We start from the raw sequence: 24803 nt of genomic DNA, 5'->3' as shown, positions 1-24803 counted from the left end.
GTGACCGTTTTACTGTTCGATTAACCATCCTTTATTTTTTGCATAATCTCCTACTTCTTACATTGTTTTACTTTGCTCTATTATGCATAATATGCTTCTATCACAACTATAGTTGCAATTGTACATAGTATTATTATTGCAAATATGTATTCTACAATTTATAGTACAACCAAAAACTGCTTCCTCCTCCAAAAATAAGTAATATGTACAGAATAAAATCTTTTTTAACACCCCATAAATATTTTATGTTTCACAGATTACATAATTATTATTGTTTAAATATCGCGTTAATTCGACAATCGAAAAACGTCGGTTAAACCATCGCGTGATCGAGAGAAAAATGGACCATTTCTTGTACGGTGTTGTTCCTTGTTTACGCGACATTCCAGAGGCTTCTCTGAGGCGTTATACGTTACGGGAACAATACCGCATAGAAAAACTCCGTATTTACATTCGATAACAGTTCCGCGATCGGCCCAGTAACGGTTCCAAGAGAACAGGTGTTACTACGCCGAAACGAAGAGAGGATTCGAAATTAATAAGAGACAGACAGCTTAGACCAAACAGCGCCACGAGATGAAAATTTCCCCTCCCTCGTGGCCACGGTTAAGCAGGTATGTCTCAGGTGGACTCGCTATTTGGTTCTCGACGAGAGCGGACCTCATCGTCGACCTCGTCTGAAGTCGGAGACCGATTCTCGACAAGTTAGTTTTGTCTAACCTGTCGTAGAATCATGTGAACAAAGTTGCTCGGAATTGAGACTGCAGCGGATTTAAATAAACCTGCCCTTGAGTCAAAATATTCCGGCCATACGTTCACATGCAGAAATCGGTCACCGCGACGAACGAACCATTTTGGAAAGAAACAAAATCCAACTGATTTTCTTTCCACTTCGCTCAAAAAGCAACCGATGGCTAAAAAGTACCAAATTTACACTTTTATAGTGATTGGTTACCGCCATCGGTGCTGAATAAACACGTATTGCTGTAATCAGTGGTCGTGTAGAAGTGGAAATGAATCAAAATCAGCGTGATTATCTTTCCAAAGATTTAACCCGCAATCGGTGGCTGAGCATAATCAAATTTACACTAAAATAGTGCTTGATTATCGCCACCGTTGCGACGAAGAACACGGATTGCTGTAATCAGTGGTCGTGTTCGAGAACCGAGAGAATTTCTTGATTCTCTGCTTGGCTATTGCACGGTTCAAAAACCCAATCTATAGGGCAACTTTGTTGCATTCTCCCTGGGTTGGGTTCGTCGTTTTCCAGGGTCGAAACAAAAGTTTGGGATAACACCCGATAGGGGCCTTATTTGGTATTCCCTGGGTAAATATCTCGGCTGGTTTCGACCTGCTCGAGCGTGGGTTCCAGATCGTCAGTGGGTACGGACACTCGACGTAGAACTACGTTCAAAGGGCACCGTGGTGTTAGAACCTTAATAATCAGTCGCTTCTGCGCAGTTAAGGCTCTGCATCACACCGGTCCCGTACGGACCAGGGAACGGCGAGGGACCGCGGAGTTGACAACCTTTGGAGCCTTACAACCTCCACTTGTTGTCCTCTCCTGCAAAAACTAAGCCTGCAGCAGTGGGAAGATCGAGATTAGAATCTCGTCTTCCCCATCTGCAATTCAACGTTTCCAAAATCTGAAACGTTGAAATAATAATACAGTCCACTAACACAGTTGTGTATCGCTGTGTAAGAATCCCGCTCCTGTTTACCGTAAACGGAAGAAGGAGCGTGTGGATTAGAGCGAGTCAGACAACGCACCGAGCGTTGTCAGGTATTAACCGCCGGATTTCGGTATTTCTTTTGATTACAGAAGACCGAGACGAGAGCCGTAGGGGCCAACGGCGGCGCAGGTTTTTTCCCCGAGCCATCAGCTCGGGGTTTTTTCCTGCAACTTTTTTAAATAATAAATAAATTTAATTTCAATTTTTATTTTCCTTCATTTTTTTAGTTTATTTTCAATTTTATTTTGTTTAAATAAACGGCCTGTGTCCGGTGGACCAGGCGAAGGAAATTTTTAAATGTACAATTCACTTTCCCACACAATTCCAATCCCTCGAAATTCGGACACCCCGTTAAAGGGTGAGAGATCGGGTCAGGGGAGAAAACCCCCCACCAGACCGACTCGCACCTATTTTAACAATTATTCTACGATAAAGTAATATTTCTTGCACATTTTTTGTAAAATTAATCAACTGGAAAGAAGATCAAACAATGAGTGTCTCCCTCTAATTTCGCATGATGCAGTCCCACGTGTTCAAACTATCAGTATAGCAATCTCTCCATTATCGCATGCTACATTATCGTGCCAATTTAAATCTCGGTTGTATTGTTAGAACAAAGTATGTTATGTCAGCAAAGTAATAGGTACTTACGTTCGCGGGTTGTTGCTCGAGCGGAAATTATTTATGGAGCCTCGCGTAATGAAACTATTCTCATTCATAATAAAATGCTAGCGGAATGATCGTGTTCCGTGTTTAGAATTTTGCATTCAGATGATCACGATTATTTACACAATTCACGAATCTTTAAAACACATCGGTGAAACCGTCGAAAACAGTTTCCTCTAGGTTCGTAGACATTTTAGAAAACGAGTGCGATGATTTCACCATCCAGCGTCATAATAATTTACGATTGCGATACATATTCATGAAAACGAATTTCTTTTTTTTTTCTCGTGAAAGCATCATGATACATTAAATCTCGTGTCTCGATCTTTTTTTTTCGAATTGCTCCGCGTGTTTCACGTTTTGCTGGTTACCAATGACGTTCGACCGTCGGATTAACGCTAATTAATACAAGTTTGCCGAGACTCTTGCATTTGATGAGATGAAATATTGCTGATAAAACGGCGATGCGGAATTTAAAGCGTGACAGCGTTTAGCACCGTCAATGAGTATCGAATATACAGGGTGGAGCATTTAAAACATATCACCTGGATAGCTTCTTCATTTTTAAACACGGAAAAAAATTTTTGACGTAGAAGTTGTTTGATTTATTTACCTTCTAATAATTGCAACGAAACAAAACATAAAAAGTACACCGAGTGTAACAATTTAAGAATATGCACGTTTATATTCAAAATTGTAATCGACGTGTTCGAAATAGCAGTACATGCTTTGGAACGGTTTGATATAGTTTTTAAAAATAAACGAATTATCTGGGTTATCTATTTTAAGTGCCCCACCCAGTATATTACTTGGAATGAACGTTATCGCAGGAGTTGTTAAGTTTTATTTACCGTGGAATATTTTAATGGATTTCACAACTTCAGATAAGTAAATAAGAGATATTGATGCATATAATTTGTTGGGTTTATGAGACGTTTGTGTGATGTGTATCTCTTCTGTGTACAAGATGAATCATTTAACATGCTCGAAAAGAGTATTAAAAAATTTGTGAAGCAACATTCCTTCCGAAATTTATAGTATTTAATAAGAAAGAAACAATATAATGGAACAATATAATAAAGATAAAAAGTGTTGGATTAAATTTAAAAAGAGACAAATAGGTGTTTGGAATTTCTCCAGTGAAAATTGTAATAAGCAAAAAATAGGATAATTTCGACCAACTGCAGGAATATAATAACCAACTAGATGTATTATGTTGATAGGAACAATATTGTCCTTACGGTGTAAGTTATTATTCGGTGATCCAAATTATCTTGTTGAATAAAAACAAAAAATAGACGATATTCGTAAAGAATTCTTTGATTGCTTATCTTGTAAAAAATGATAACTTAGAATAGTAGATTAGATTAGACCTTTTCAAAAACAGTTGTGATCACAGAAAAAATACAACAGATAGAATCAAATTTATTAAACAAGATTTCTAAAAATCTTTTCGCTTCAACACAAAGCATAAATGTGCTGTTAGTAGAATGTAATATATACTATTTTGTCTTATATTGAGGGTAATATAATTACCCTATTTTCACCCTAGTCTGTACGTGTAACTAAACTATCGTACGCCCTTGCGACACGTGATAATTCAGAGTAGGGGTAAACGATCACGATATTTCGTGGTCAGAATTACTTCACCTTACCCTAGTCTATATATGTAAATAAACTATCGTATGCCCTTGCGTCACGTGAAACTTCAAAATGGAGTTAAACGATTATGTAGTGCCTGATGATCCATCATCGTTCGCCACTGTTTCAATGTCTCATGAAAACATTACAGTGCACGGATAATCCATCACAATTTGCATTGTAAAGTGGCCGATTGGCTCGGATCCAGTTCTGAAATTGGGTCGGTCCTTACAACGCATTAACTTATGGTATGATCGATTTTGTAAGCGAGAACTGGTGTAAGGCGAAAAAAAAAAATAGAATACAGTCTGTGTACAGTGTTTAACGTCCATGGACAGACGCGATGTATCGTTACCATTTTAAAACGTCCTATTTGCGTCAATCCGCACCTTACACATATCGTCCGTCTTTAACGCGATTCTTAGTTTCTTCGGTTTCAGGTATGCGGAATTAGAAAACACACAACGCTGTGTCGCGTCGCTGAGTCATACGCTAATTTCGAAGCGTCGGCGTATAATCAGATTGTGTAATCGATTTACCAATCACCGTGTTCGGTAGAAAAGGCTTATGGGAACCAACAGACAATTGAATGCGAACTGACGCTATCGTTTCTACTGCGTCTTCGATAAAAACCAACCAGATTATTAGACGCAAATCTTGTTGCATTGGAATTAATAAATTTGATTGTAATCATAACAAGCAATTTATCATCTCTATTCAACGTTTTACGAGTTTGTAATTATCATTAGAAATACCAAAGGAGAATGATTAAGATTACCAGACAATTCTAGCCGCTTTTTAATTGGAAGAAAATAATGCATTTTTAGTCGCTCATTAATATTTAATTTACAATGTAATTTTCATTAATGTTAACAGCTTTTTCCTATCTTGATGGCAAAACAATACACTTTTCATAAAACACTTTTTTCCTAGCTGAAATAATTGTACGGTAACGGCCAGAACTTTCTGGTAGACTTAATGCAAAAGAGAGCAAAAAACATACATTAAGTAATGAGGAACTATCGAATTAAAATTAGATAAGATCGAGTTTGAGATGAACAATAGTTACAGCGAAAAATAGTATGATAAAGTGTGAGAATTCTATTTGTATAACACCCTTATTTTAGCATAAACATTCATCTCACATTTATGTGATACTTCTTTATGCTTTATTTATTTATTCCTAAATTTTCACAGCGTATTTTAGGATCACTTTGTATATGTATAATATTTTGTGAATGTATAGCTTCAAAATTTATGAAAATTATATACTTATATTACTTCCTATACATATAAGAAATAGAATTATAATAACTGTTATTTAAGGCAACTGGTTCCTTTCATACGTTAATTGAGCTTATCGTTGTACTAAAAAATGTACGTAAATTTCAAAAACTTTTTATTCTAGCGAATGTCAAAGACAATTGGGCAGAGTCCTCGACGATATGGGCGAGGCTTCAGCGAGGGCTCAGGGCTTGAACAAACCAATAACCAGCTCCCTAAAACTTCGAGACACGGACCATTTGGTTTACTTATTAGTGGACAATGAAGCTAACAAGTGAGTTTTTCAAACATTTCGTACAGTAAACTCGTTGTTACTGTAATAATAACCCTTAGATTTAAAATTAATAAATCATAATATTATAAAAAAACAATTCTTACATCGAGTATCTCAAATTTCTGTTACAGAAACAATAAAATGTATTTTAATTATAAATCTCTATCAAGAGCGTCGTTATCGTGTTCTTCAACTTTTCATTCTAAAAACTGAACATTTTATCTTTGCAGTAAAATAGTACTCAATTAATTAATCTACTTCTAAACGAAAGAATTCTTTAAAATGTTCGTATTCGAATGAAATCAATCATCGATCGGCCCTAATTAAATGGCACTATAATTATAATTCGATCAAAATGAGGTTCTACCTTGTGATAAAATATAGAACAAGCAAAAGGATCTTCTCTTCAAAACGAAAGAATTCTGAGCGCGTCTATACTCGAATTAAATGCTTGATTTAATTGCTTCCACAAAACCGTAGGTAAACCGTCGGTGCTGAAACGAAGTCCCCTTTAAAAAACGTAACTCGAAGCTAGCCGGTGAGCAGAAAGGAAGCTGTATTTCCCAGGATAAGGGGTTTCGTGGCGTGCAAAATGGTCGGTGGATCGATATGTCGTGTCTGGTGTCGCCTTGGCTACAGAAACCCACCGTTCGCGTCCTCGCAGAATCCTTTCGCGATGGATGTTGCCAACCCGTAGTTTCATATTTGTTCTAGGCTGCTTCTCGCTCCACGGCCGTTTTCGATGGGAAAATTGATAATCACATACATGCGTACCACGTTCTGTAATAATGACTGGGTCATAAAGTTACTCGCGCGGCCATTAACGATGCACGCAATTAATTACTGAAAGTAGACTCTCGTATAATCGGCGTCTTCATGACGAAGCGGGTTCATTCGAGATACAATCGGCTATCTTGCGTTACACGCTGCATTATAACGGTCAATCTTGGATATTGCCGATAGATTAGGAAGTCAGATAGCGTGTTTCGCTCGTAAAATTCTCAAATCTATCGATCTCGTCCAGGTACGAATTATTGTTAGTCACACCTTCCAGAACTAGGGTAACTCATATATAAACACAGCCCTGACGAGTAAAAGGCGTCTATAAATGTTTTATACTCGATTTTTTACCAGTTATTGAAGTTTAGTTTTAGCAATATGGTTGATTTTCTTCAGGTAACGATTGTACTCTGCTCTTTTAATTCTATTACAGAGATTATAATACGTGGACTGTTGTATCAACAAAATTTGTAGTATTTATTTCGAAGCTGATAAGTCAGAAGTGTTATTTGACAGCCCGAAAGAAACATTTTCTACTATTCTTTCTTAAGAATTGAAATACACGTTCTTTATTGGAAGATGCCCACAAAGAAATTTGTTTCGACGACTACGTTTTTCTTTTCTTCGTCTTGCTCACTGAACTCCGCTCTTGCGGATTACTATGTATGCATTTGGAATTTTCAACAACTTTCTTAGAGAAAAGCGACTGGTTAAGAAAGTGTGGAGAACACGATCAAAAGATCCTATTAATTTAAAAGCAAATAGTTTTTTATGTCAGCCTTTAAAGTACTTCGTCATTCTGGGAAATATATACGAGCTGATAGGTATCTTGGCGAATAAAAAGTTTGTATTACACGAGATATTTCATTATTTCAGGACGTTGTAAAAGTTGAGGTGAAACTTCGAGAACATACAATACTCATCGATGGAATGTTTTGTTTTAGATGTACAATTACAAGGTTTAAATGAAAATGTCTTCATGCTATTAGTCAATAAATAAATTCACGTCTAATATTCTTTTAGTAAATATGACTAACATTTTGCAAGAATTCCCTCGGTAATTCAATAGTTCTTCGATAACTCAAACTTCTAGTTTGTTTCTTTCTAAATGCAATTTTAATAGATTAATCGCCCTGAATCGAACACGAACGTTATGGAAACGCAGAAAATTAACTTTTATCCGGGAATTACTTTATCAACTGTATAAATTTTATTTTAATTTAATTAATTGTAACGTAGGTATTAAGGAAATAATTTTTGGCAACTTGTGATACTAGGTTTCTAAAGAAATTCCTGCTGTACGTCCAAAATGTTAAAATAATGCTGTTTAGCGTATATATACACCGCCTACAAAGGGTTAAATTTCCATATCATCCTCTGTTTGACGATTCCTCGGTGAAAGATCGTCGCAGAGGCAGTGCTAAACGAGAATAGCAAATATCGAGTTATTCGCCATGAAAATGTCACGACGACGAAAGCGATCCAGTTCTTAGCTGTTATTAAGTACTTTGACTCACTCAGCCGTGCACAGATGCACCCAAGCATCATCCGTGAACCACTTCTATCTACGTCTAATGACGGCGAGCCTCGAACGGTGGACCGCAATCGTGAATCATCATCGTGTAATGTTACAACCTTGCTTCGATTTTACAGCGGACTGGGCTGCGTGGTGGGTTTGCTCAAGACTGGATCGAAGAATCTCTTCATGTTCGACGAGACAGGAACTCATTACCAGCTGAAGCCTAGGTGCGTTTTGGACTTTTACGTTCATGAGTCTCGGCAACGCATGGGTCTCGGGAATATTCTCTACGAGTACATGTTGTCCGTAAGTAATTAGGGCTTTACACGTATTCACTGAGTCAGGGTATACCGATTGACTATTAAGTTCCCCTCTATTTTTATGATAATACAATTATTATGCACCTCCGAACCTCTCAGCATACGTGGGATACGAGAAGCACAAAGGGGCAGTAAGATACTAGGAAATATATGAATATGTGAATAAATATACAGGGTTTGTCATCAGAATCTGAGATTGCTTATATATAAATTAATTATTCGTTTCATTTGTAATTGACTAGTGATATGGTTGTATCGGAATCTGAAATTATTATCAAATAATTTGGGGCATAATATTTTATAAATAAGCTTTATCACAATTTGAAGTGTTATGCCATCTGTTTCATCCAGTAGAACCGCGATAATTGCTCATACGAGAACCCCGTTTGTTGCACTATCACTTAGCAACGAGTAAATAACACAATAAAACAGTTTCACATCGCATAGTAAGACTTTTATCGTTGCTTCCACATTTTATATTTTTGTTCTAACTTTCCAATAAAGCATTCATGTGCCTCATCCGACGTTATCACCTTATTTCATCCCATTTAAGGGATTCCATAAAAAAAAATACTTGTTTGACTGGAAAATCTTGAAAACTTCAATCTTGAAAAGAAAGTATCTTTGACTCGACCGGTTCCCTTTTTCCCACTTTCTTCGCGATTGGCGTGATCGCGATTGAGGAAATGGCCTTGAACGGTCAACTGATTTTGCCTCGACCATAATCACGCGAGGAACATCGTCGCGAAACGGATCGCGTCCGGTACACAAAGTTGCTATCCGCCCGCGCAGGATAGTCGCGTTTACGGTGCAAACGAGTCGTAATTACATCCCGAGTAAAAGCAGAAAGACGTCGTGCGATCGTGATCTAAACTACTTCTCTGGAAACGTTGTACAAAACGAGGCTGTTACCACGTTCCTGCCCGTATGGACATTGCGAAACTCAGCCATTTCGCAAACGATCGCAAGGGAACGAAATTTAACAGTGAACAAAGAAATCTCAATATCAACGAAGTATCACTAATTATTTCCTGAGAAGAAAAATCATTTTGTCTATAATACACGTCATGAAAATAGTCCAACTCAGAACATGCCCCAGCTATCGCTGAAGAATTCTGCAATGCGATTTCCTCAGAGTTGCTGTGCATCACGAGTTTCATGATTTCTGTTGATTCGTACAATTTTTTGCAATTTCTCTTGACTCAAATTTTTTTCACCAGGCGCACAAGAAGCACGCACACATCGAGCGTTAATTGTAAACTCTATAAAATATCGCGAAATGCGGCTAATAAGCATTAATTACGAAAAAGTACCGTACAAGCTGGCAATCGTAATAGCCTAGTGCATGAGACCATGATGTAAATTCACGTGTCGCTAAGCCGACAGCACTTGCTGTGATTCCGACAACAGTGCACCGACCATAACACAATGGGGCACAAAAATCTAGGATACGAGCCACTACCAGAATATGAATTTCCTCGTACTTTTTAAAATTTCTCTTTGGCCTCGCACACAAGTCGCCGGGCCTTTTTTTGGACATAATAACCCATTTATTCAAAACTCTGTAAAACCTTTTTACCAATCTTAAATAGACCTACGCAAATTATTTGAATTTGATGTTCAAGAAACGATGGACACGAAATTTTAGTGTTGGCAGATGGTAAATACTAAAAAGAATTCGCTTATTTTTAAGAAAAACGCGATTGTAAAATTCTATTACTTGGTTAATTACACAGAGTTTAACGTAATATTTTAGGAACGTGTTCCTGAAACTTTATACTTTAAAAATATGCAAAAAAAGCGGAAATTGAATTTTTCAAAGTGTCTGGTATACATAACTCCTCAACGACGTTTATTACAATACCGTCTTTCCACGTTTGGTCCTCTCTTCGTCAATACCTTTTTTGCTCAAAATAAAATCGTTCGGTGTGTACACTGTATTCCTAAATTGTTTGGTCAAGCATTACCTTCGTCGTACTCTAATCGTCTCGTCGATGACAAAATATCATAGGAACTATTCGAAGTGAATTTCTCTATCCAGTTAACGAATTCCAAATAAAAAGATTAAATAGGAAAGTTTTAAAAGTTGATAGAGATATTTATTAAAACGTACTATTGAGCATATAAAAGGTACAGTAGAATTAGAAATAAGAAACTGATAATTTCGTTAAAAAAAATTTGTCAGGTTTTACACCTCCACCTACAAAGAAACTAAGCAAGATTTGTTTGAAACAGTTTTATTAACATATTATTTTATTTGTATTAAAGTTATTAAAAATATAAATAAAACCTTTCTTGTAGAAAAAATTATGGCCATTAATTTTAACAATATCTCTTTTCTTTGTACAATCAACAGTCTACAAAGTATCTACAGAAAAAAATAAAGCCACACTTTTGATCTTACAGGACTTTTTACATGTTCGATAGTACGCCTCGATAAACATCTGTGCCAAATTTCAAATTTTATTGCTACCTTGAGCAATAAGACAAGCTTCGTAGCATCGTCTTGTTGAGCACGTCTCGAACCGACGCTATCACTGTTAACGTTATTCGATATCTGTAATTGTGTATACGTACGTGTAAGTTTCGCTATCGTGTTCGAGCAATGTCAATAATGTTTACATACTTATCAGTATATTGAATCACTGGAGTTCTCGTTCGCTAATGCAGCGCGTGTCAAACTGTCTTTCACAAAAAATTGCTATTAATGATTAAAAACGATCAAAGAAATTAAATAAATTAAGTAAACGTTGTACATTTGCAGCGTATTTTTAGCATTATTTTTTTGTTCTTAATTAACATTATAATCTCCGGACACGGATAATCCGTTTTAATTTGTATCTTTTTCCTTAGTTCTGCAAGAAATAGCATTGGTGCCGTGAACAATTATGTAGGTTCTTTAAGAAATCAGGAATTACAGACATCACTAATGTATAAAAACTGTGAAGGCGATTCTAATTAAAGAACAGTAGCAGACGTCGGCTTAAACACGACTTGGTCACTCTGTGCAATCGTTTTAGTTTTCAATTAAAGGCTTTGTCTTAGTATTTATTTTCGTAACCACGCTAAAATTCATGAATCCTATTCAAATTTATTTCCTTTAACATTTCAGCTTGAGAATTAATTATTTTAGTTCCAAAGTGATAAGTCTTGTCATCCATACGTGGCAGTCAAAATGTTGATGATATCTTTTAATTTACTAATCTGAATTATCGTTTATCAACACCTGTTAATTTTTGATCAGAAAAAACAACATTGCCAATCTGTTAGTTCTTTATTAATGTTCTTAGTACGAATACAGAACATTTTCTGAAGAGAATCTAAAACGTAATACAATATGGCATATCTGATTTCTGCCAGCAATGCGTGCCAGCCGTAGGGCGTGTACCTAGCCCTTCAAACTCTAGTGCCCAAAAAGGGATCACTCGAGGTCATTCCTGAACCATTGACATCCTACGCTCGACGATATTATCGTCTTCGCTCCTGTACATGTTTTTTTTAGTTTTTACGAGATCGTACTACAACTTTCCCTATTTGTGACTTAAGGAAGAAGCATTTACTGATATACAATTGCTAACTTTTATATTTGTATTTTAGTATTTTTAATAAAACGTCTAGTTTTCGGATTGCAATAATATTGAAACATTTTACACGTATCAGTAATATTATTTACATTCGAGTAACAAACAAATATTCTTCGTTAAATCGCGTAAAGAAAAAGAACTGGTTTTCATAAACGTGAACTCGTGATTTATGTCAAAGAGAAAGGAAAGTCTATTCGTGAAATTGCTGAATTCTTGAGCATGAGCAAAATTTCATAAACGTCAACTTGTAAGTTATGTTAGAGAAAAAGGAAAGTATTCGTGCATTTACTGGGTTCTCGAGTGTGAAATAAAGTACAGTAGCAAATACTACTAAACGATTTACAGTAACATTGAATATGATATTTTAAAAGGACATTTTATTGTGAAAAATAAAAGATTTGTGAGGGAGATCCTCGAAAATCCATGATCAATATATTAATTCCATAAATTCTATTTAAAGATCTCTATGGATATAGGAACTTCGAATAATTCTACTCTAAAACCTTACAAAATCGATTTCTTTTTTTATTTCATTTTCTGAAAGTATATGTCCTCGAAAATATTATTGTCAACGGATACTATCTAATTCAGAAAAATAACAAAGCATCTATCGATATTATTTATTGTCACTCAGAAAACTGAGGAAAACAGGAGCGTGTGAATGTTTAATAGGCATCCAGGCGATCTGTCAGCGTGTGTAGTCGGCTTAAGTGAATTTTTCGAACCGAAACAAGCAGTTTGAACAAGTTCAGTCACCTTTTGGGTTACCTTCGACCGCAACACCCACGCGTAACGACCTTTTGTCACGCTCCTATTTAAGATCATTCGCTAATTTGCCACCGTAAGCCTGAACGTTGCTTTTTCTTATCGAGTATGAGTCACGAAACCAACATTCTTGGAAAACAATTATTTTTCTTTGTGGTTAGCGTGTTTATCGTAGAATTGCTGTAAAGAAAACCAGTAATTTTTATAAAAAGTTAATTATAATCAATGATTTCTGATAGGAACCTTGACTGTAGGACGACTTTAACGGTAGAACGAATAAATGAATTATTTGCTGTAGAAACATATTTAACATGGAAAAAGCAATTAGTAGATAGACCAAGAAAGATCCATCGATTTTTTATAGCTTATTTAATTTATTTCACACAATAAATAGATGGGTTAAATTAATAATTTTATTTAAACTGGCTTAGTATCTAAATATTGCTTTTTGTTAAATATTTTATTCCGAACTCGAGGTGGCAAATACGCGGTGAATTGAGAAGATCTCACGCTACAAATGTTGCATCGAATAGCGTGCAATAAAGGACAGTTATATGTACAGTTACGTGGGAAATGGCGATTAGAAGATCGTATACGATGTATGATTCCGTTTATAAAGTTAAATCCCCTGACGTGGAGATGTCAACGGGGTCAGATAGCATTATGGAAAACGAAAAAAAATGAGTATTGATCGCTGAGTGCGCAAGACGTTGGCCGGAGGGAAGTCGAAAAAACCAGTCATTACTCTCTTTAACGTCTGACTTTATGTTCAACCGTACGTTCCGGTCTATGTCGTTCGGACTGCCCGGAAAACTAAGAAATCCTTCGTTTTGACGTGAGTCGTAACGGTACTGAAATAGCGACATGCTACTTCTTCCATTCTAATCGGTGCTGTTCATATTTTTTCCAAGACCTTGCTACAGAAATTATGCAGTAAACAATTTTGAATCGAGCGTGGGAGGTTCTTTCTCGCCTTTCATACTCTCTAAGCCAACATTATCGCCTTTTATACTTCGCCAACATTATCTTTTCCAAGATCTCGGTAGTTTCTTTTACCAGAAAACGTGTATTGGAAGGTCAAATGTAAAAAATGCACAATCTAACATTTTATCGATTCAAATAAATTTTAGAAAACTGATATTCGTGGTCTGATATACATTAGAAAATAGGCGCTGACTGAAAGAGGGACTAGTTTCATAAATAAAATTACGTAGAGTATAAAATACATAATCTGAAATACAAAAACTTTATGAACACTATCTCACAATCAAAAAAGCTACAGTGAATGCCTCTCATTGGGTAAAAACTTTTAATAAAAACAAAATAAAGTTACTATATTTTATAATAAATATGCGTCGTTAATAAATAAATACTGGTTGTTGCATTTGCGAACAAAAATATTAGATATTATGCTTGCAGAATTTACAAGGAGAAAAGTGCAAAAGTCATTGTTATCATTAGTTCTCCTCATAGAAATCCTACAGTCTTAACGTGACGCCTGGGTTCTTCCCCCATTCCATTCACGAGAATGCCGATTCATCTTCCAGTTGAACACTTTCATTACAAGCCCGTTAATACTTAATGTTGCTTTCAATTTTCAGGAGGAAAACATTAAGCCGGTGAAGCTGGCGATCGATAGACCTTCGGGGAAGTTCTTAGCCTTTCTGGACAAGTACTACGGCCTCTCGAAAATAATTCCACAGAATAATAAATTCGTGGTCTTTCAAGGATTCTTCGACGATGGTACGCATTCTCCTTTACGCAAATGTAATTTAAAACTAATTAAAAGAAGTTCCTAGTTTATCAACTATACTATACAACATATGTACCCAGTACATATGTATACTCAGTGATATGTACTCAGAAAAAGGTAATAATTTTAGTTTTCTTTAATATATTTTTCATATTCAATTCTACGAATATAATAAAAAAATCATGCCCAAATTAACGCAAGAGAAGATTCTGATAGATCAGTTTTGGTAAAAAAGAGGCACATGATTAACTAGCAAAATAAATCTGCCATAGTTTACCCTATCGTACAGATGTAAAAATTGATGTACGATGACCGTACACAGAAGGAATATGAAATATTATTCCATGTATAAGTAATATTAACAAATGAATTTAATGGAAAGTCGGACCAAAAGTCAGAAGAATATTATTTTTGAGGCGTTGCATTATCATTCCTGATTACTTAAAGATCGAACAGACCGAACGATGCGTCTCGTCTTCAAGGTACCACCGTAAAAGTACAGGGCTGTTCATGAATCCATTGTCGATCTGGTTTCAAGTTAAAGGTACAAGAATGGTGGAACGAAGGTCGTCTTATAATCTGTCCTTCGCTACCTCGTGCCCTAAATCGGTATTTCTTACTTGGGAAGGTATGAATCGCGGTCAATGTCATCCTATCTACGATTAATGACCTCATTATGCGATTCCTTTGATCGATTCGAAGCTGTCCTCAAACGATACACTCCCTGTCACGCTGTTTCTGTCGATTATAAATGAGCAGTTCTAGTTTTCATGGTTTAATATAGCTGAAAATTGATTGCTCTTAATCGTAGTTTGTGACAACGTCTAACGACAAATTTTTCTATTTATAATTCCTTCGATTAAAAATATCATAATTAAATCTATGCCCTTTTAACATACTTATTTTATATTTTGCAGAGCGCCAGGATGTCAGATCAAATAGATATAGCTTGTCCCCTAAACTCTCTGTCGATATCGGTGGAGCAAATAACATTCATAACAATATTGGGAAAAGTAACTCTAGGTACGTGTGTAAAACATTTTAAATATTTTTAACACGATATATAACTCCAACATTGCGGTAATATCCTTGTGATATTCTACATACATTTTACAAGAAGATGAAGAAGAGAAGAAAATGAAGAAAATTATTTTTTCAGTATGAATGGCGTCCAGTATTCTCCATTTGTTGGGCGCAATTCGTTCGGCAGATACGCCGCAGCACGACCGCCGTGTTCCATGGCGAATGTAAGTACAACACCATGAAACATCTGAACCCGCCAACGAATCAGTGTAATAAATTATTACTAAATTTTACTACAATATCTAGGCTTCTTGTAAATGGCGTAATAGAAACAGATACTAAAGGTATTTGCAGTTGAATGTTCTTTTATTATTATCTGCGCAAACTAGTTAGAAGATTACTTGCAGAACTTTATCAATCGCAAGAAGATGGCCAAACATAGAAATATGTTTCTTTAACGAGACACAGCTGAGATAGTATAGGTCGATAAACTGTTCGAGATACAGATAACTATTTAAAGAGTTACACCAGTGCGACGCCCTAGAAAATAACGCGGACTTTGGAATATACATTACATTTACATTATTAAATATCCTCATAATTTTAGTCATTTTTCACCATGAAAATTTGCCAATTAATAATTGCGTAAAGCCATAAATAATGCAAATTCTAACTCTTATGGTACGGTGTAATGCTACTAAGGACGCATTAACGCTTTTTTCTAGATAATCCATAACACTGCTGTGCTTGGTCCATCCGCCGAACGTACTGAGTGAGTAAAATCGAAAGATAGTCATCCAGATCGTAGACAATTTACGCAAGCTGCTTAAATAAATTAGTTGTGAAATTCAATGTTCGAAACGTGGAGAGGCGAGGCCTCTATCGATCGTTTAACGTTGGAGCTTTAATTAATCCTTCGACGCCCAGATCGTTTGTCTTAAACAAATAACATTTTGAACTGTGTACATTATTGCACCGTCAGTAACTTAAATGTACAATAATCGACGGGGATGCTTAATCGATGTTATTACAAATTTAACTTGCTAGTGAGATAAACGTTTATCGAGGAGTCGAAATATTTCGTCTGGTCGCTAAAGGGTTAAAAGAAAAATAAATAACACGGTAATACGCAACAGAAGCGGCTTTCACTATTTTTACACCGTGTGTACACGCTACCTCTTGCCAACGCACGTTAATACGCGCGACGGATATTTCTTGACCTTTTCTTACCTAATTATTAAATTTTTGTTTGCGGTCGTACAGACTTAATAGTATGACTGTAAATTTTCGAACAATGATAATGTAAAAATCTATTTTATATTGTCAATTAGAATCTCGACGATTAGCCCTTTTATTTTAATATTTATTTACTCATCTAACTATAGGACAATGAATTTGCGTTTTTCGACGTGTCACGGTTCTGTATTGTATTTAAAGATGCTATAAAATCCAGTTGTACAGTGACTGAAATGATACTTACAGTATTTAATGTAAGTGAAAATAATGTAAACATTAGCTGTAGAAATTTATGGAAATCATTTAAATTATTATTAAATGAACTTATATAAAAATGAAAATGCTATAAAGGATTTAATTCTTAAAAGATAAACACGAGAAGCAAATATCGTTCGATCGTTTTGTTTCAGCAACACTTCTTTAACGCACAGATACTTGGTTTATTAAAATCATATTTCACGTTAAATTAATTTTGCGCATGTATCAATGTATGTTCATTATATTTATTTATTGTGATATGTATACTATTATTTTGAATCATCATTTGCACCATATTATTAAAACAGTTGCATTGAATGCTCAGCATGGATTTACATTTATTTCCTTTTTATTGGCAGATATTAAATGATTCCACTCCCATGAAAGTACAAGTTCAATATTCCCAAAATCCTCTGCACACTGGCAACATGTCCCTTTCACTCTTATTTGGAGAGTAAGTAATTTCTTGCGCATTACTTGCAAAAATTGTGATCCCTGCATGGTCTATTTTCTGTTATAATGTCACAAACACAATGCATTATCTTATTTTGTAATTGCAAAAGTATAAAACGAAAAATAAAATATAAAAAACCTAAATAATTAAAATCACAAGGATTTTTCTATGTATACAGGGTGTTCGGCCACCCCTGGGAAAAATTTTAATGGGAGATTCTAGAGGCCAAAATAAGACGAAAATCAAGAATACCAATTTGTTGATGAAGGCTTTGTTAAACAGTTATTAACGTTTAAAGTTCCGCTCGTTCTGAATTTTTTTCTCGAAACTGAGTAGGATTTCGGGGGTATGTCTGTTGACCAAAAATGTTTGCAATTGACCCCTGCAACTAAAAATAATTTTTCCAAGACGATTCGAAAATCTTTTTTTCCACCCAAAACTTTCAGCACTTATTCGATTTTTTTCTCGAATGTGGGTAGGATTTCGGAAGTATGTGTATTCACCAAAAATAATTGTAATTGACCCCCGCAACCGAAAATAATTTTTCCAGAACGATTTGAAATTTTTTAATTTAATTGTTAATAACTTTTTAACGAAGCCTCCACCAACAAATTGGTATTCTTGATTTTCGTCTTATTCTAGCCTCTAGAATCCTCTATTAAAATTTTTCCCAGGGGTGACCGAACACCCTGTATACATGAAAAATAAGTTTTTCGTAATAATTCGTTGATTAATAGAACCACAAATTTCTTGTTCCAATTCTAATAGGTGAGTGTAAAATTTTTGTCTGTTATTGCTTATCTCGATATGTTAATACAATTTTTATAATCAGAAAATTGTAAAACATTCTGAAAAGCAGTAAGTAATGTAAGTTTAAGAGATGAGAAAATCATACCTGGAACAAAACTTTGCACTTACCCAATGAATGCAGTCCTGTTACAATTATTAGGACTCCAAAGAATCATAGTAATTTAACAATACCAAAGTATACGTGACAAAGGAATTATGATCGTGAAATGCATGTCAGTATTTTATACAGAGGTTTCCTTATAATTTCATGGAAAGTTATTTTTACAGTGAAAACTCAAGGACATCTACTGCTATGCAATTGAAACCAGACCGACCACGCTCATTAAGTCTTTACTCTGAAGAGGAACAGAAACAACGCACAAACGAACTGTCCACGGTACCAACACCTGCTTTACCTGACCATCAACCAACTCCCCTCGCTACCATATTACGGGAAACGGAGAAAATTGAAAAGAACATAAAACCATCTCCCTCGTGTAGTCAAGAAGTAGCTGGTACCAACCAACACACTCGATTGGATCTTAAATTTTACCATTCACCTTTATGGTAATACAACTAAAAGAAATGAAAAATTAATATTTCTCTGGATAGAATTATTTTTTATTTGTTAGTTGTCTTGAAGAAATTTACGTTTAAAAATGTTATTACTTGCATACGTGACAATGTCGTAAAACTTTACCTTCGGTAATAAGATTCTTATGAAAAGATAATTACTAATAAGTTTGATGGTGATTAAACAATTATCAAACAGATCCAAAAAACCTCTATATCAGTTGACAAAAATAGTTTTTCTTTACTTTTCGGTCAATATAAACATTTAACATATTAACATTGATCTTTATTTAATTATGTATTATTATGAAACTGCACTGAAAGTTAGTGAATGTAAAGTGAGACCTAGAAACTGTTTAGTATCAGATCACGGTAATTAAAATTTTGGAAGTTATTTCTCGCTTAATGTACTTTATTACTATTTTTTGTATCGTTTTAAATAATGCTTTCATTATAAAGTAATTTCTAAAGTTCTAATTAGACTTCTCTTGAATATGATTACAAAAAAGGTATTTGTACTAGTATAAATATCTAACGAATGTATTTCAATGATTAATTATGACATTGAAATTGTTAGTAACTTTGCATTTAAAAAATGAGTTCAAATCGTAGTACATGACTAACAATAATCGTGTAGAATCCATATGTAAGCTGGCTTGTAATTTTATACTTATACGAAAACGTACAAGACGTTTCGCATATACCGCAAATGTAGTCATATATAAGTTCATTATATAAATGAACTTATCATTCCTTCTTTTTATAATAGTGCACTATAATTAGATTTATTATTATTCAGTTTAAATCTTGTCGCGTTCGATACTCCATTAAAACAAAAGAAACTTTTCGTACAGACCATATTTATCAATCACGCCTTGAAAATTTTGTACCTTCTAGTACTAAATTCGTAGAAATCTATGAATTTAAGATAACGGGATAATACCTAAGTATGTATAAAAATGGAATCGTTGTCGAAAAAACTATATCACGTGACAAGAGAATAAATGATTAAAGTACAAAATACTATAATTTATTTAATAACATGGTAACCAAATTATTAAATATAATTATATAAAACATTCCCCATATATTCCTTTGTATTTCAAATTTATGTATGTACTTTTCTCTGGTATTCACTTTCTTCAAGGTTAGATATTTCAAAATTTATAATTACAATATTTATTTCTTAAATTTTACAATTGTACTGTAACATTAATAATATCATAGCTAATATTTCTCGTAATTTGGTACTTCCAAAGTTTGATGTATCCAGTCCAAATTAACACATTCACGTCATCCACCGGAAGCTCACCTCGTACACTAGGTACACATAAAGCGACCTGATCTTTCATAAATTTAGGGTGTAATTTATTAAGTATTCTTTTATTTACATTAAAAAGTAAATAAAATAATAATATACGTCATCAATTATTCATAATAACATCAAAACCTAGTGCTCAAATTCTCGTACCGCATCCGCGGATGAAGTAATGTACACACAACATCTGGCATCATCGTGAATATTATAAAATACTTTAAAACAATTAAAATTAAATAATTGCATCTGAAGTAGAAATTGTAAAATACTTGCAAAAATTAAAAACGTGATTATTTTATACACAGTCCACATAGAGTCATAATGCATAATTTGTCACTATTTAAAAACATATTAAAATATAACACACTTAATAACATAACCAAAACCTAAACATTGTATTACGTATCACCCACTTTTTCATCAGTCATGAAAGATACTAAATACAAACAAGTTTGTGGTTCTAAGTACAAAAAACTCATGAGTAGACCTTCAACATAACCTAAAAGTAAGCCTGCGATAATATCAAGAATATGGTGTCTTCCCATCATGACTCTAGACAAAGCTATAGCACTAACCCATGCTACTAATGGAGGTAAGAAAATCACAGATACAGGCCATAAATAGTTAAAGAAATAAAGTAAAAACATAGCTCGAGAAGCATGACCAGATGGAAACGAATATTTATCAGGTCCTATTGCTAAAGGAACTGCGGCAGATGTAGGTCGTCTTCGTCGTGTGATTGCTTTCAATACACCAATAAAAATAACGTCCAACAGCAAGCCTGAAAGTATAATGACTTTATTAATTACTATAAAGGCTGGTTTTACAAAATATTACATTCTTAGTGTTACTAGTATAGACATTATATTTATTACTAAAATATACTTACCTAATAATAAATTGACTTGCATTTGATATAAATCTTTATTATGAAGAATCCAAACCAGAGCCAATATTGATCCAAACCATACTAGGCCATTACATGATATCTACACAAGTAATGAAAAATATTAAGAAATAGAAGTTAGTTTATACAACTATGATCTCAGAGAACTTATTATCATTATTATAGTTAATTTTTAAAATCAAACTATTTGTTAATTAATAGCTATAAATACATTTTTAAACTTACCTCCAATGCTGAATAATGTACTTTTAATTGCTTCATAGGCATGAATTTGCTCATATATTTCACAAAACTGTTTGTTAATCGAATGTCAAGAGACAATATATTCTTTAGGATTGGAGAAATGTCTCTCTTATCCTGTTAAAGAAATATTTCTTCTAAATTAATAGAATTCAAGACAGAGTCAAATTTATTTTAATCCTTAAATGTTGTCATATATTCTCAAAACAAAACTAGTATCATGGGGAACAACAAAATATACTATCAAAAAATAAAGAGCAACGACTTCCTTGTATAATTGGTTTTATTTTATACAATTTATTAAACAAAATAATAGAGTACAATATTAATTATAAATAAAGCAAATGTAATTGATAGACCATCAAAATACCCCATGTAATTCTATATAACCTACTTTCAAAATAAAATGTGTTATTAAAGATCAATTATTGTATGAGTAAAAATGTGTACTTTACTTATCTATTTCTTTGGAACAAAAAACATAGCCTTCTAAGAAAATTAAGCTAACAATTCACTTGAGTAACATAAACTAACCATGATTATGAATTCTTAGTAAAAATTGTTCTTCAATGATCAACTTTTTAAAAGTAATTTATTCTATAGTACACTGATAAAATTATTGACAAGAAACATATTTTCTTATCATGTCCTTTATGATTAGTCCACGTATCAAATAATCACTAATCAACGTTATCAGCAAATTTAAGTCATTTAAATAAATAACATCAATGGTGATACTATAAATAGATAAATTCTTGGTTCTAAATTCTAGTTAGACAATTGCTTTGCTTTCTAAACACAAGATGTCACTTCTAGAACTTTTGCTGTTATTGTTGTGGTATGATGGTTTTTCCCCCAAGATTGCAACCAATGAGGGAGCATCAAGGTCTAAGGTCATCCTCTCAACGTATTTAGTTTTGAGGTACTCCGCTTGTGGTGCTGTACAGGGACCAGTTAAACCTTAAGAGTTCTTTACCCAGGTTAAGTCAAAATAGCTTAGCTACCTCAAATTACGAGAAATAATTTGAACAGTCTTAACTGCTATTTTCAATTAGGAGTGTTGCGATATAAAATCTTAACAAAAGATGCAGAATAAAAGTATTGTGGGAACGTCAAATCGGCGTCATGATAGGAGGTAAAATAAACAAGATTTTCTGCTTCTTCTTAAAACTTCTCAATATTATTTAATAAGTTCACAAAGAATAACATAACAGGTTGCTATATTTCGCAGAACAATGGCTGCATTTGACTTTGCTGTTCCACAAAATGGTAAGAATAAAATATTTTGTTTTAACTTCTCAATAAAATTAACTCAGTGATACATGACATGCTTTTTGGTTTATTGATTTAGTTGGTCCAAGAAAAGTACTATTGGATAGATTATCTGTATTTTCTACTCAGTCAGTTGATACTGATTGCAACAATACAGAATTACAACTCCTTTATGATGAATATTTACAAAGAATAATGATAGAAAATATCTTAGAAAAGAAAGCACAGAAGAAGAAGAAGTCATTTTCCTTGCAGCTTGCAAAAATTGCTAAAGAACTTGATCATGTTGAAGAAAAATTATTTAAACTAGAAACTAGAGAGAGAGATATAATAAATTTAACTAAGTTGCAGAATGATATAGACAAACAAATTGCAAATGCAAAAACGTCTATAAGTAAGTTTAACAATAAGTACTTATATCTTGAAAATACTAAGAATACTACACATCATGAGGTGTATTTTCAAGGATAATTGTTTTAATTACAGAAAGGGAATATATTGAAAAGCTGGAAAATACTTTATCTCAATTACATTCTTTTCTGCAACGTTTCGATGTACTTCAATATAGCAATATAATTCTTCCTGAAACACCTGAAGAATGGAAGGAAGCAATCCAAACATTAAGATCTTGTAGTGATACTTTGAAGTCTAGTGTGTCTATAATTGACACAAAAACTGATACATATAAAAGTGTTAATGATGGTATTACAAATTTCTTAAATATTCATAACACTATTGAAAATCTTCACAAAAGGTACAGTACTTGTGGATGTAACTTTTAATATGTTAATTGGATATTGTTTCGAAATTAATTTTTTTTATTTTTTTAGGTTAGGAAAAGAAATTGGCGAGTTACAAGTTCTTGCATTGAAAATTGCATCTTTAGCTTTAGCATAAATCTACTTATAACTAAAAAAGTATTAAAAAATGTTTAACGCTGTGATAATATTTTCATATTTTTATAATATTTTATAATATATAATTTGAAATAAAATTTAATTGCAAAGTTTACTATAATTTTTAAAATAACATACCAGACGATTCGAACCACACTCATAGCGAAATTATTTCGTAAACAACTGAAGCAAACGACGCCATATTTTTGAAATTGATATGACAAACACTTTAATTAACGATCGCGATTGTTGTCTACTAGAACAATGTTTGCATTCGTTCGAACAAAACGGAAGAAAACAAATGTCGGCGTAACAAAAGAAACTTTTTGAAAACACTCTTTCGTTCAGAAACATTCAACAAAAGGTTATCTCGACCAATTTTCTGAAATGCGCGTTGCACCCCCGAACGAGGACAGCGACGCTGGTGGAATTTCTTTGAAATCAGCTTGTATTCGGTGATTGGCGAACTGGAAGATGGGGTTGGAAGCGTCGTCTACGCATGACCGCGGCCTCTCGCCATATTTAATTTTTCCCCAAATTTTGCAAGCGCGTACCGCAAAGAAAATCAGACGAACAAAGATCGTCCTCGAGCCGGCGATTGATTCGTGTAATTCGGACGCGGGCACAAAATGTTGTCGATTTCGACATTTCGAAAGAATCACGTCGAGAGGAGCGCGGCGCAGGTCGCGATACTCGCGTGCATCCAACCCCCGCGGATTTTTCCTCGGCCGCGCGCGATTTTATTCTGCGCATGGAAAGCAATTTTGCCCAATCATAAATAGGGCTATTGTGGGGGGATGGTGTATGCTGCTGGCGCATTTCATACATCCGAGTGTAATGGTAACCAGATAGAGGCGTCGCGCGAGGCTATCAGCCGGTTAGCATCGTAAATACGTTACTACTTACTTCCGCCGAAAAATTTCTCATCTCCCACTCTCGATCTTTTTCCCTTTCCGTTTCTCCCTGTCTCTTTATCGCGCCGTCCTATATTTTTTTCTTCTTTCTCAATTTTCCATCTCTCTTGTCCCGTGCTCGCTCTCTCACTCTGTCTCGCCCTCTCGTGCGGTACCCTTTTTTTTTCTCACGGCGTGGAAACTTATGTACGACGTAGCTGTGCACGGAACGCGAGTAACGGCGTGATACACGACACATCACGCGCGCGCGCGTCGTCTCCTACGTACGCCCGTGTGTGCGGTAAATCGTGTTTGTGCGTGCGAGCAAACGGCCGAGCGAGTGATCTGTGACGTCAGTGGTCCGATCGGTTGTCACCTGTCAAACCGTCGTATCCCTCGTCTTACCTCGAGTTTCTCTTTCCCTCCGACCAATCCACGTCTTGCACCCTTTCTTTCTCTCATACACGCGCCACTATCAGCATCTCTGTCTCCCGCTTTCTCACTTTTGCTCCCTCTTTTATCCCGTTGCACTCATACCAACCAACCCTCGTGTCGACCACGCAATCCGATCTATTTCCCTCCCCTCCTCCCCTTAACCCTCCCTCTCTTCACCGTGGAGTACCAG

General features: G+C 34.7%; 4 protein-coding genes across 6 annotated transcripts in view; 3 read left to right on the top strand and 1 right to left on the bottom strand.

Annotated features, from left to right (window-relative positions):
• The window catches only part of LOC143342711 (alpha-tubulin N-acetyltransferase), a 24453-nt gene extending 4753 nt beyond the window's left edge, over positions 1-19700 (top strand). Inside the window, exons 2-8 of one of the 2 annotated variants that reach the window (XM_076766866.1) lie at positions 5449-5598; positions 8032-8203; positions 14168-14309; positions 15237-15342; positions 15479-15566; positions 16068-16114; positions 18368-19700. In XM_076766866.1, the coding sequence (XP_076622981.1) occupies positions 5449-5598; positions 8032-8203; positions 14168-14309; positions 15237-15342; positions 15479-15566; positions 16068-16114; positions 18368-18650 (988 nt within the window). In that variant the 3' untranslated portion in view covers positions 18651-19700. Of the gene's footprint in view, positions 1-5448; positions 5599-8031; positions 8204-14167; positions 14310-15236; positions 15343-15478; positions 15567-16067; positions 16115-18355 lie in introns of both variants that reach the window. The other variant, XM_076766864.1, reaches the window with a different exon arrangement.
• On the bottom strand, positions 19661-24382 carry LOC143342713 (polyisoprenoid diphosphate/phosphate phosphohydrolase PLPP6). 2 transcript variants are annotated; one of them, XM_076766868.1, is made up of 4 exons: positions 24192-24382; positions 21103-21234; positions 20860-20959; positions 19661-20751 (listed from the first exon to the last, which is right to left on the bottom strand). In XM_076766868.1, exons 1-4 carry the CDS (start codon positions 24210-24212, stop codon positions 20369-20371), a joined length of 636 nt encoding a protein of 211 aa, XP_076622983.1. In that variant the 5' UTR covers positions 24213-24382; the 3' UTR covers positions 19661-20368. The 2 variants fall into 2 exon arrangements, with proteins under 2 accessions (XP_076622983.1, XP_076622984.1); XM_076766869.1 differs by lacking the exon at positions 24192-24382 and adding an exon at positions 21652-21826.
• Positions 22097-23400, top strand: LOC143342712 (uncharacterized). Its single transcript, XM_076766867.1, has 5 exons — positions 22097-22252; positions 22349-22386; positions 22469-22783; positions 22876-23143; positions 23220-23400. The coding sequence occupies exons 1-5, from the start codon at positions 22203-22205 to the stop codon at positions 23284-23286; spliced, it is 738 nt and encodes a 245-aa protein (XP_076622982.1). The 5' UTR covers positions 22097-22202; the 3' UTR covers positions 23287-23400.
• Positions 24132-24803, top strand: part of LOC143342710 (uncharacterized) — a 22505-nt gene continuing 21833 nt past the window's right edge. The window contains exon 1 of the mRNA XM_076766862.1: positions 24132-24162. The gene's annotated coding sequence lies outside the window, so the exon portion shown is untranslated. The remainder of the gene's footprint in view (positions 24163-24803) is intronic.

Source organism: Colletes latitarsis, chromosome 6, assembly GCF_051014445.1.
Source record: "Colletes latitarsis isolate SP2378_abdomen chromosome 6, iyColLati1, whole genome shotgun sequence".
Lineage (NCBI taxonomy): Eukaryota > Metazoa > Arthropoda > Insecta > Hymenoptera > Colletidae > Colletes > Colletes latitarsis.
This window is presented reverse-complemented; position numbering and strand designations above follow the sequence as displayed.